At 30.7% G+C, this 14,314-nt stretch overlaps 1 protein-coding gene across 1 annotated transcript; it reads left to right on the forward strand.

Annotated features, from left to right (window-relative positions):
* The first annotated feature begins 649 nt into the window (after window positions 1–649).
* On the forward strand, window positions 650–8,383 carry LOC112682015 (synaptic vesicle glycoprotein 2C-like). Its single transcript, XM_025552457.1, has 11 exons — window positions 650–734; window positions 2,761–2,814; window positions 2,885–3,046; window positions 3,121–3,283; window positions 3,397–3,518; window positions 3,625–3,863; window positions 3,970–4,175; window positions 5,250–5,515; window positions 6,100–6,259; window positions 7,522–7,649; window positions 8,005–8,383. Exons 1-11 carry the CDS (start codon window positions 713–715, stop codon window positions 8,073–8,075), a joined length of 1,593 nt encoding a protein of 530 aa, XP_025408242.1. The 5' UTR covers window positions 650–712; the 3' UTR covers window positions 8,076–8,383.
* Window positions 8,384–14,314: the final 5,931 nt, after the last annotated feature.

Here is a 14,314-nt window from a genome sequence, read left to right on the forward strand (position 1 = left end):
GTTAAAAAAATCTAAAAGATAATACATCACAATGAACTTTTCCTAACATAATTAGATAAACGTATCTACAACAACCTGAAAATATCGTTGAAACCCAATGAGCACTTCGCACATAATAAATAGTAAGAATTAGATATACGTGAACGACACCATGTAACTTTTCCAAGTGAAAAAATACGAATTATACGAACAAATACTCATATTTGTGCGTGTCGTTTAATTTTTATTTGTTTGGTGATTAATTTAATGTCTAACTTAGAAGAGCTGAAGACATTTACTGTTCACGGCGCTGAACTTTAATTTATCGAAATTGATAAAAGTGCCATTTAAAGGTAGACTATAAAACATTCCTAATTTCGATACGCGATTTTCTGTTAAATACGGTTGATTGAGCATTGCGATATAACTATAGAAATTAAAGATAAAAACTAATGATTTGATAAACTTATGTCACTGTATTTTTATCCACATCAAGTATAAAAATATTACAACATAGATTTAAGATTTTTTATTCCTATCTTTGTAAATAAACGTTTATTAATAGTAACTGATAGGAATCAAACTTTCAGTCATAACCAATAATAAAATAGTAGTAGGGAAGAGTTATTAAATTGAATGAATTATCACTGTAATGCTTTGCATGCGTACCATACTTATTAGTTTCTCTTCATCTTTTGTGCATCAATAGGATTGTAGTTTTATTACATCAAAAATGGATCACCGTACAGTACCAAGTAAGTGTTAATTTTCGTTAGTATTAAAACAAAAAAGTAGTAATCTCGTTTTTGGTAGGTAAGTATTTTGTTTAAAAATTGTTGGATCAATGGAAAAATTGAGTATTGAGAATATTGGGGAGGATTTTTTAAAAAATTCATAAAAGAACTCAGATTACAGTGTTGATGTTTGTTTAATTCAAATACATTTTAAACAGAAACAGTAATGGCTTGAAAAAAATCTTAGTCTTGAAAAAAATTAGGAAAGATTTGTTGAGTATATGCCAAAGAAAATAGCTAAACTTTCTGTAAAAGTGCATAGCTAGTATTATTATTATTATTATTATTAATTTATTTCTCAAGAAAATAATACTGGGCCCACTGAGTATTCTCGTATGGAGGCCCAGGAGTTATTATGTGTACATGAATATAATTATTAGTTACATATTTGTATGGTGTTTCAAAATTATTAGTTATATAATATTAAGAAAAATATGTGTCTACTGTCTAATGAGACAAAAAATTAAACGATAGTAAAAAATCATTATATATATACTTAAAAATGACAAATAATTATAGTATTAAAACATTAGTATAAAAATAAAAATTCGAACAAAGGCAAATTAAAAAAAATAAATAAATAAAAATTGTATAATAATATAAATTCAACAAAAACAATAGTATAGGTTTTTTATAATTATAAGTCGGTGTTAAATTCATAAAGAAGCCACTTCGTAAAATCTGTCTTAAACCTATATAGTGCTAATATGTGTATCAAGTATTCACAAAATGTAAATACATTCCTCTATTGTTCAATGAAATATACCGTTATTTTTTTAACGATATTCTATGTATATGTTTTAAGTAGTAAATTTTAGTTTTAAATAAATAATATACTAAAAATCATTGTTTATCACTGTCTTAGAACTATGATGGGTACTAAGTATAATTATGGATACATTGAGTTTTCGAAGGATCATCAGAGCAGCTATCAATAATTAAATCAATGGTTGTTAAAAGTGATTTTCCAGGAAGCTAATTATATGATATACGACTATAGATGAAGCTTATCGGTAGTTTTATTAGTGTATTATAAAATTCAATATTATTTAATTACAGAGAATGAAATTAAGAGTTAACAATTTATGTATAATCTCATAACCCACAACGAATACAATGATACCTAAAATTTATTTTTGAGCTACTTTATGTCTTCTGAAATTTCTATTATTTTATGAATCAAATACTTATTTCTCAGGCATATTTATTGCAAAATTTATTATGTAACATTATAATTACATATTTCCTTAGCCTTTCTATTAAAAATGACTTTGTTTCAAAGAAACTTTGTAATAAAAAAACGGTATACAGTCAATTTTTGCACCAGTTTTATTCGAACAATAATTTTTAATTTTTATAAAAATGCATTTTAAGCATTAAAATGGTAAAGAACCATTTCGTTTAAAGTGAATATATAATGGAATTTGATTCATATAGTAACTATACATTTGAATATCGATTATCAAATTATCACCAAGATACTGATATAACGTTATATTAAGACAAATTAAATCTTCATATTTCAGATAGACAGATAATTGTATAAAACATTTATATAATTGTTTTAATTAATAGTTTCTAATAAAAGTCGTACTTGTACTCTACACGAAGTGAATGACCACATTGTGAAATACGAGGTATAAAAATTGTTTCAATTTCTGTGGAATGTTCAACCTCACTAAGTATAGCTACGACATATATACAAATAAATAAATAGATACAGATGAATACACATTTACATATTTTGCTTTATTTAATATTTGAAAAAATATTATATTTTTATTTCTGTACTAATCAAAGATATATAAATTTTTGAATTATAAAAAACACATTTAACATAACAATCTAGAGACACTTACACGAGTTTCCTTTATTTTTTACATTTTACACAAATGTTATTATGTATGCTATATCACTGGTATATAAATTTGTTATTCAGTCTAAAATATTTAAAGGTTAATTTCAAATTCGTTTAATCTTAATACAGGTTTGGATTTCTTGGACAACAATTCGGTTCTTGAGCACGCCATAACATGCGCAGGTATATGCATTACTTACCCTTTTAGTAGCATGCAAAATTATTGTAACGATTGATGCGCTTTTGTGTATAGGATTCGGAAAATTCCACTTTTCCTTGTTGGCTCTATGCGGTCTCATAATTATGAACGGTTCCACATCAGTGGGAGTTTTATCTTTCATACTGCCATCTGCTCAATGCGACTTCAGCATGAGCTCGTCGTACAAAGGACTGTTAAACGCCATACCGTCAGTGGGTAGGTATACTCGTAGTTATTTTTCCGTAGACTATTCAACGAATTTAATCAAATGTCCGAATGTCACGATCCAGGCATGCTCTTTGGAGCTTACTTTTGGGGAAGCCTGGCAGATGTGAATGGTAGAAAAATAACTCTAATTGAGTCATTGCTAATGGACGGACTGTTCAGTATCGCCTCCAGTTTTCTCACTTTCTACTGGCCGTTTTTGATCTGTCGCTTCTTTAGCGGTTTCGGGTGAGTTCAATCATGGCATTTTAAACACAAACCGTTGTCGCACGAATGGTTCGAAAATCACGTCATGCCAAGTGGATCGAAATGCAGTTTTCTATTTTTATTTTTTTCCCCAGAATTTCCGGATATTTGGGCATTTGTTACTCGTACTTGGGCGAATTTCTACCGAAGATCTACCGAGGAAAAGTGCTGTCCTGTTTGGAAATGTTTTGGACCGCGGGCATCATATTAGCGCCACGTGAGTATACCACGAATAGTAGTGAACGTCAAAAAAAAAAAAAAAAATACAAGACACCGTGCGCTTCGTACGATTGCGCCTGACCCGACCTGTATCGTGTTCGCAGTGGTCGCGTGGGGCATCATCCCGTTGTCGGCCGACTTCGCTTTCGGCGCTTTCCGGTACTCATCTTGGAACATGTTTCTGACGCTGTGCTCGTTGCCGAGCTTCCTGTTGCCCCTGTGGCTTACCCGGTTCCCGGAAAGCCCGAAATTCCTAATGGAGCACGGTGATTTTGATGAGGCTCTCGATTGTTTGAGGCACATCTACACGCTGAACACGGGAAAACCCGGACACGAGTATCCTGTACGCCGATCGTTATATTTAACTATTAAATAATTATTAATTTATAATTATTTAATTAAAAATGTATTAATTATTTTTATGTTACGTTTTCCGCGTGTATTTCCAGTTAAAAAGCCTCGTCAACAACGGAACCATGTACACCGGTATCGGTGAACTATCAGAAATGTCGCTTAACCAATCGAAGACCAAAATATCCATGGATCTAAAGGATTTGGCGACCAAGATGTGGTGTCAGACCAAAGAGCTGTTCAAACCACCGCACTTGAGAAACACGGTACTCACGTGTCTCATACAGTTCGGACTGACATCAAGGTAACTGCGTACGGTCGATAGCAATATGGACCAAGTCATCTTCAGTTGATTGATCGACAAGTATAACTTACTATAACCAATATTTCTTGACGTTCCAAATATAACTTGAGGTCCAAACTTATAATTTTTGGAGGGCCTGGGTATGTATGGACATCTACTCGCCCTGCCAGCCCAATCCTGCTTATACCAATAAAATAATATATGTGTATATATTTAGTTCTTGTTCTATGATGATATTTTTCCTTGCGGGTGCCCTCGAATCATATCCCGTACATTTTTTTTTTTTTAATAAAGTTAACTTAATTCACCTTACGATTTAAAATTTACTTTTTATTCGAATCGCCTCTGGCATTAGGTTAGATAAATCTAAACCAATAATCGATATAAATTGTGTTTAATGTGTCGAATTTTCAAATGCATTTTATTAAAACAAATAAAAACTCCTTAACCACAAGGTTCCAATAATCATAAATAGATAATCAGGAAACATTACCTTGCTATAATTTCAGTTTAATATTTCATATTTATTAAAAATGTATTACTTATAATGTGTGATTGGCGGTTGTGAATGTATATTACTTCGACAAAACTTAAAAGCCGCGTATACGCTACGTGGTTTGTTTGCGCGTGGATGCGATATTAATCACAATGATTATGGGCTTCAAACTGATAGCTTGGGTTTAAAATCGTTTTCTTATTTACCCCCATAGTAGACTCTGTAGACGATGAGCATTATATGGGAGGCAATATTTGAGTATATGCACTTAGGGGCACTCATATAAGCTTACCAATGAGATAATTCGAGTGAAAATGAATTATCTATTAGCTGTATTGGGAAATATCTAGATCAATTTATCTTTTATCTTACCTAGATAAATTTCTACTTAGCTATATTTATCTTTATCTAGATAAAATTTAGTATAACTATCTTTATCTATATCTAGATAAATTATTAGTTATATATTCCCAACATTGCCTATTACATACGGAAAAGCGTTCGTCACACAAACACCGTTGTACGTTTCATCTATGAAGTATAAAACGAAAATATAGTGTTATTTGTCTTCAATGCAGTTACTACGCATTGGCGATGTGGTTGCCGGAGTTGTTCAACAGATTCGAGAAATTCGAAACCGAACATCCGGACATGAACGCGTCCATGTGTCAAGTGTCATCCGTGTACATCGAACAGGGCGGTGCGTTAAACACGACCGATTTGTGTGGGTCGGCTATAGGAGAATCCGTGTACACGCACACCCTATGGATCGGTATAGCGTGCATTCCTTCGTCGTTGTTGATGCCTCTGTGTGTGCACCGACTTGGAGCCAAGTTTTTCTTAGGTAACATTTCAGTTTAAAACTTACCATGGGCTGATCGGGTTTATCTTATGTATCAAAATACATAGAACTTGTGTGCGCGTACGTGTGACGGAAAGCCTTCAAGACTATTTAAGTTAAATAGATGTTGATAAAATTGGATTAATTGATTTTTAATTTGATTTAGAAAAAAAAAATTTTATTGACGAAACAGCTATTAATAAATTACTATGTACTATACACAATTTATATTCAATAAAAAGTACTATTTACTTAAGTACTCAATCACATATAAATATAGATCCACTTATATGAAATGTTTATTCAACATTTATATTTTACTGTGAGTACTGAACAAGCATTTTAATTTTTCCAAACGGATATCAAATATACTTTAAGTGACGTTTGATAATCAAAAAAAATGTTCGCTGCATCCTTAGTTTCACGGTAACGTGAATATGTTATACTTATCGTACATACTACTGGACGCACGACAGATCAAACTATTTGCAACTTTCAGATGGGCAACATCATTGTTTACCTACAAATAATCGTCTTCGAATAGTAACGAGTCTTAATAACAAATATTTTTTATTCATCTGTTACAGTAATGAGTCTGTTGATGTCCAGCGTCGCGGCCGCTGCGTTGTACTTCGTAAAGAATTCTTTGCAGAACCTCATACTGTCGTGCATCTATGAAGCATTCTGTGGCCTAGGGATTAATGCATTATTGTGCATCGGAGTCGATCTGTTTCCGACCAACATAAGGTAAGACTCAGATCGTTTTGGCATAAAAACGTATTCTATAATCAGATATTATATGATTCCACAACAAGACGTTTTTGTTACGTTGGATTGATGCGTGTGTTCAGAACCCCTTCAACCTTCTTCAAATATTTATCAGTGATTAATAGATTAGGAAATTATTGCACTAAAAAGCATTAAAATTGGTTGCATTTTTACAGTTAAAAATATTCAAAATCGCACTTAAAATTTCATTACACTTTTGAATTTCCTAAAATAACAATTAAAAAAAAAAAGAAGAAAATTGTACAGGTATTTTGTTAAAACTATCATATTACAAGTATGAGTTATTTTACTAAATATTTCAAAATAAAAATTCATATTAATGATGGAATAGTGGTTTTAGTCTGATCTTCCAAGAGACTACAGACAAAATAATGAACATTTGTAAACGTTTTATTTGAACAATTTTTATGTTATTTTTAATATTTACATAAAAATGATTGCGGTGCACAATATATGCTTTCTGTAAGTTCTCAAACTCGAAAGATCTCCGATTTATGGATAGCTAGTTTTGCAACTCATGCATCGTCTTAAAAAATAATATTTCCCCCACTGCTTACACAATCGACAAAGCCTGTAATAACCATAAATTATCAATTATTACTTTTATTATATTATTCTATATTATATATTTATATATTTTTTATATTTTTTTTATAAAAATTGGAGTTGTAAACCAACCTTCTGTTTAAGAAAAAAAATTATATTATTCTAAAATATCTGATACGATCCTCGTAGTTATTTTTATTTTTCGCGTAAAAAGAAATTCAATCCTGTGAATAATACCTAAAATTCTCTAAAATTATATTATAAATGAGAAGAATTAATAAAATTGCATTCATTTGCACTAAAAATATTTAGATTTTAATTCGGACTTGCACAGAACGAATTTATAACCTATTTAGCAATAAATCTAAATAATAGAAAAATAACTGTAAATGCAAAAACTTCCGAGACCTAGTAATTAATAGCAATCATTGCAATTACAAATATTTAGTATCCTGTGTCAATCACTTGTCAAATAAATCATGATTCTTGTTCTCTGTTTAACCTGGCCTGTTTCCTGAAAAATTTGTGATTTTGGAACTTATGTTTTGGAATCTCGTGATACACACCTTTACGTGTACATAAATGGCCTAATACACATTAACCTAAAACTACGTGACTGGCAAAACAAAAAAACATATTTTAAACATTAATACATTTTGTTTATCTTGACGCAGAGTGATGGCGGCTGCGGCATCGACGACGGTAGGCCGTCTCGGATCGTTGTTTGCCAACATTATATTCGGACTACTCATAGACTCACATTGCTTCTTGCTCATCATCATATTCAGCTCACTATTATTATGTAAGTATAAAACATCAAATTAAGCCAAACGTATACAGCGCCTCTCTTCATACGACGAGTTATATTACACTCGTGGGCGGCTATTGAATCACATTTCAGACGAGGGCTAAAACAATTTTTAATACAGATAATAATAGAGAAGTAAACGGTGATGTAGAACACTTTAACAGAGTTTAAGCCATACTCAAAAAATTTAAAGGACTTTGAAAACATTTAAGTGGGCAAAAACCTAACCTAGCCTATCCTACCAACACGAAAAGAGAGGCGTAAAGTGATAAATCTTAAACATTTACCTGGTAAATAGAATAATTAATATTTACATAACTTCTTGGTTTTTCATATTCCTCCATGTTAGTGAGCAGTTTCCTAGCTTTGGCACTTCCGCGTGGAGATAGTAAAAACTTAGACAAGCTTGATCACGCGTGAACACACTTCACACATCCAACGAGCCTGCCCGGTACACGAAAAAATATAGTGTGGTACGTGTACACGAATAGTCATGACAACATTTATGAGACAAGGAAATTAAAAGTATGAAAATGCTGGTTTGTGTTTAAACATAAAAACAAAGGATAAAAATATTAAAACAAAATTATTATTGTATTGTACATAATGGCGGACTGGACAACCGGCATACCTGGAAAATTCCCGGTGGGCCGCTGCTCGTATAAAATATATACTTATTAATATTATTAATGATGACAGTGGAAAAAATGTTTTATATAGCATTGATAATGACAATATTATTAATATGTTAAAACTAAAAGTGATTTATTAAATAATAAACTTTCTTATTAAAATCAAATTGATTGTAGTTTAAATTACATACATAATAATTACTTGAAATATACTCTAACTAACAAATTTATAATAGTTATTTTAATTTGTTTTTCATCAATTAATTATAATATTTATAAATTTAAGAGCTAAATGGGTTTTACAAAAAAAAAATATATATATAATATATTATATACAGTTTTAGGTAGTAACAGAACGCAAATTACAAATTACTGTAACGCAATAGTAATTTCATTAAATTTTACTTAAAGTAACGCAATTGTAAAGCAATTATTTTTAAAGAGTAATTTCTATGTTGTAACGCACTAACGCATTATTTTACATGTTATTTATTAAAATAATAGTTTTGAATGTATTACAAAAACAAACATAACATATTCTAGAAACTTTAAAAATTAATTTTATTTATTTTTAATTTCGATAATAGTTAACAATATTATTAGACATTTCAGGAATTAATGTTTAAAAATTAATTACTTATGAGTAAATCAGCTATCTACCTATATACATATATACCTATATGGCTATATACCTTATTAGATTGAAGTCACCACTTACAATTAATACTATTTACTAAATAGTATAAATATAATACTAATATTATGACATATTATATTAATACGAATACCACAGCCCATAAGTATTACCATTACCTTAAGTTCTAAGCGTTCAGGACTGATTTTGTAATATAAAAATTAACTACCTGCATGTAACAACCTTAAGTTTAAGCCGAATTGCCATGGGACCTCGCACGACCCAAATAATAATCATAGATAATATTAATAATCTATAATCCATAGATTGTATATAATTCCAAAGATATTATATAATTCTATAGATTGTATATAATTCCATATATTATATATAATTCCATAGATTGTATATATTTCTAAAGATATTATATAATCCATAGATTGTATATAATTCCAAAGGTATTAAAAAATTCCATAGATATTATATAATTCCATAGATTGTATATAATTTCAAAGATATTAAAAAAATCTATAGATTGTATATAATTCCAAAGATATTACATAATCCACAGATTGTACATAATTCCAATTAATTATATTCTAGTGTTTAGTGAATAGTTATAATAATATATTAGTTTGAGTTTAATTATATTAATTCTAAATTAAAACAATGAGTAAAATGATTGAGACTGAAGTATCAGCAAGTGTATCAAATATCACTGAACTTAAATAACTTTCTCTAACCATGACCAACATATAATAAATATTTTGAAGTTCTACGGATAGTGAGAACTTACTCTGTATCATTTAGTTTCACTTATTTTGTGGTTAATTAGAAAATAACTTGCTTTATTGTTGTAGACATGTGTAGTTTGAGTTTAAATGTAAACAATTGTACTAGGTACTTTACTATATTCATGTTATAATTGATAGATGAGATGATTATACATTTACATATTATCTTAAATTGTGTACATAATAGGTCTATTATCACTAGGTCTATGATTGTAAAATATATCATATGAATTGAATATGATTAAAAAAAAAAAAATGATAACTATTATCAGAGATAAAAAAAAAATTAATGTTATTTGTAACTTATTACTTTATTAATGAAAAAGTAATGTTATGTGATAAAAATAATTTTAGGTAACGGAAATGTAATTTGAATAAAAATATTTGAAGTAACGAGTAACGTAATTTCATAACTTTTTAAAAGTAATTTACCCAACACTGATTATACATAGGACCATTATTATACTGAGGGTCTCTAAAATTATGATTTTCCCGGGCCGTCTTTATCTCTAAGTTCGCCACTGATTGTACTATTATTTTATGATATTTCGCGTGTAGTCGTATTCAATGATTTTTAAATATAATATTTGAATAATTTTTTTTATTAGACATTGGTTCACACATGTTATTGTTATTGTCATTTATTCCTCCGAAAAGATAATGGGTCCCACTGAACAGTTTCGTGTACACAGTACAAGTAAATGAATAATTCGTACATTTTTAAAAATGAACTTGTAGTAGTTTCACAAAATTAAACATAATATCATTATTTTATTCACAATTAGAACTCAACTATGTCTTTATTATAGTTTAAATTGCATGAAAATCAAATAAGTCGACGGTAGATATTGGCGAAATTATAGCCAAAGGACTAGTCTATTTTCAAAGCTTAAACACAAAAATTACATGAAAGTTGTATTGGAAGTAACAATTAATTATTTATATAATATTTAAATAAGGATTAAAGTAACATCCTATTAACTTCGCATTACATTTAAAAGTATTATGATAACAGTTTTATGACTAAGTATACTACTAATCTACTTAATTGTCTGGTTAGATATTTAGTAAACGGAAAATTAAACTCGACGATTACAATTTTAATTGTACAATATGATTTTTACTCGTACAATACGTGCAATATGATTTATTTAGTTCTCAATATAGTAACCTCTAAACACGAGTGCGTGTTAATAACAAAAAGCTTGTTACACCAACTTGCGGTGTCAAGAAAAGTTAGAAGTTCACACTTTTTTGCTTATAAGATTGCGATATTCTTTCATCGTTTACTGCATAAGTAAGTCTGATGAAGTCTTATCATCCTAGAGACTAAAGTGAGACTGTCGCCTAAAGACAGTTGCACGGTTCTTCTTAAGTTGTATTTATTTAGTGACAATACATTTTAGAGAAATAGTGTTCTTTATTACAGAAAAACTGGGTATTTTTTTTTTTTTTAAAGACCAAAAAATACTAACAGTGCTTCAGCAACACTGCTAAAATATATTTTTTAGAAGATTAATTGAAAGAATTTCATTTGTAAAAATAATAAAGGTATACAATAAATAATGACAATTGTAATAATAATTTAATAAAGTTCAACAATACTTTTTGATAGTTATTGATTTAATTACAAAAAAATGTCTAAAAATTATATAATTTAAATTCTACTCGGTGAAAAATGTGGTTATAATAAAAACTACCCACACCGTTTTTGAATTTTTATTCTAACCACTTTTAATTAATTTTTTTCTATTGATAGTGTATATTCTGGATCGATTCCATAAATATTTCAGTATTCTAATAAAATTGTCAATGCCTTTGTTATCGACATTAATATCTATTAGTTTTTTGATTGTTACGTCAATTGAATTTGCAGCATGTATCAACAGTACTCGTTTTTTCCCGTCTATAATAATTCTTTATAATTGTGCATGCGCCCGATTACTATATTGATGTCCGCGCGCGCACATTTCCGATTGATTATACGACTACTGTTTTAAGGCTACAAATGTTGGCTAGTGTAATTAGGTTCCTATTGTTTATTATTAATTATTAAATGATTTAATTACGATAAAATCGTGATGCAAATTGTAACCAAAACTATTTTATTACATAATTAACCTAGAGTATTTATTCAGTCGTTTTTAGATTGCAACGTTGTTTCATTGTTCTCAAATAAATATGTATAAAACATATAACCTTGCACTTGAATTCAGTATTTCGTTGACTTTTAAAAAATATATCGTATTTTTTCGTATAAAATAAGAAGTGCATTTTATGTTATAAACTATAAGTTACGTCATGTACTTTTGTTTTGTGATTATTTGGATTCGTGAAAATAACAAGACTAAAAACTTGTACGTAAACTAAAACATTAAATAATTGTCAAAGCTTTTAATTACATATCATTAAAAGAATTTGTGATTTTGTAATTAAAAATATAAATACTGTACATCAGTTGGGTCATAAGGTAGATTATGTTCAGATGTCCAGATAGCAAGGTACACCTATGAATTTCAATCACGTGCGATCGTACAATACATCTATTGGTACATACTTAAATTATAGTAAATTCAAATATATTTATAAAAAACACCAAGACAGGATGTCAAATTAATGTCTGATCGAAATTGGCTATAACAAAAGTGATGGCGCAAATATTAAATTGTTTTATCAAATGTTAATAATAAAATAAGAATTTTGAATAATTTATATTCATAATGGGTACTGCCCAAAGTATTTGTTTAGTTATTTGACTTTATTTTAGATTCTATGCGAGCGCGCGAAGAACGTATTAATTTTGCATTAATGTCCATTTTTTTTTGTCTCTCTTTAATGGTACAAGTTTCGTGTAGAACTTGGAAGCAAAATGTGAGTAATAAACACTGATTATTTTTCGATCCCAGTGGTTTGCGTGTAACGAGTGCAGCACACGAGGTCGTTATGCTTCATAAGTGTATATAGTTGTAATTACGAACAATGTTTTAAATTATGATAAATATGTATTAGTTCGTGTGTTGACTATATTAATATAGCAATGAAAATAAATATATAAATAAATCATTTAATGATTATATTAATGAAATAATAATTACTCGGTGCCAATAAGCAAACCGAAAACGATCAGAAACATTTTATAAGCCGGAGATATAATCAACGTCGACGTCATTGAAAACGCTCGTCGCTCATACATCCACCTATATTATAAATACTTTTATGAAATATGTTTGAATCGCTTCACGTCGATTAATCGGCACTCAAACACGAGTTGTTTGTACACCGTTTCAAGTGCGTTCCATACCCGCAAATCTACGAGAAAAGGTGACTCTAATCGGTTTAATCTATGTAAAGTACTGCGACGCCACAGGGCCACAATAAAAATAATAAAATAACAAATACAACGTACAACACGAGGGGAAACGGTGCGAGTTAACCTACGGTTAAGTCGAAGCCACGTCAACACAAGATATTATTACACGGTGCACTGCTATTACAGTGGCGTATCTGATTTAACTCTAATGGAGGAAAGGGGTTAATAAAAGCCTACTCATAAAAGGCGGAGGCTATATATCTTTTACCCCAGTCCCCAAAATATAATCCTACATATGCTCTGAGTTAAAACAACATGTTATTGCACCTAATATAGGCATATATTTTTTATACCTGTATATTCATAATATAATTTTAAAAAACTTCCAAAAAATGTTAAGGTCTTAGGTACACACAATAACTATACAACATACATTAGGTACTAAAAAAACAATATTTTTTTAAAATTGTAATCAATAATAGGTAATCCTGCTAAACCATAAATTCTAAGTTTTTTTTTTTTTTTGTTGTAATTTTATCTTAGTTAATATAAAGCAAACGCCCACACAAACATATCAATTGATGAGGGAGGGTTTGTCAAATACACCACTATGTTATTATGGCAAACTATATAATATCGTAACGTAACCGTGTCCGTGTACCGCGGTAATGAAAGTCGACGTTTGGATTTACGGGAACGCGGGGCGACAAATTTTCTTTTGCGGTAACAAAATTCGTTGGGCATTTTTCGAAACGTAATTTATTTTTGAACAGACGTCGTAAAGCGCAGGGGTGGCGGATCGTTAAACGCGGCCGTCGACGGTGGCATTGAAATCGGTTTTGAAACTTTGACCGGACGGACGTGCGACGTGCGTCTTCTGGCGGCTAATCGAATCACGACCCGGCGACTCGGGTACCGTTCACGCGCGTTCCTCGCGAAGGTCCTCGCGCGCGGTCGCGTACAGAAAACGACCAACGTTGTTGATCGCGGCGACCGGTGTCGAACGGCGGACCTTGCAAAAACGTTTCGCGCATCGGTGATACCAACGGGGGTCCGCACGGGGTGGGGGATTCGGCCGTCGGAGATGTTTTCGAAGCGTCGGCCCGGAAAACGGACGGGAAAAATGTCTAGAACGCGCGGGGGTAAGATTAGTGTCGTCCGTCGATCGTACGTCACTCGTCCGCACGGAAAACGCGTGAGCTACCACACGTTGCGACCTTTGCCGCGCTACCCCCTCCCCGCCCACCTGTTCAGCACACCGGTTCCGGCGCGTGTCCGATATCAAGTCC

Source organism: Sipha flava, unplaced genomic scaffold, assembly GCF_003268045.1.
Source record: "Sipha flava isolate LNK unplaced genomic scaffold, YSA_version1 1_pilon_pilon, whole genome shotgun sequence".
In the NCBI taxonomy this organism is placed as follows: Eukaryota; Metazoa; Arthropoda; class Insecta; order Hemiptera; family Aphididae; genus Sipha; species Sipha flava.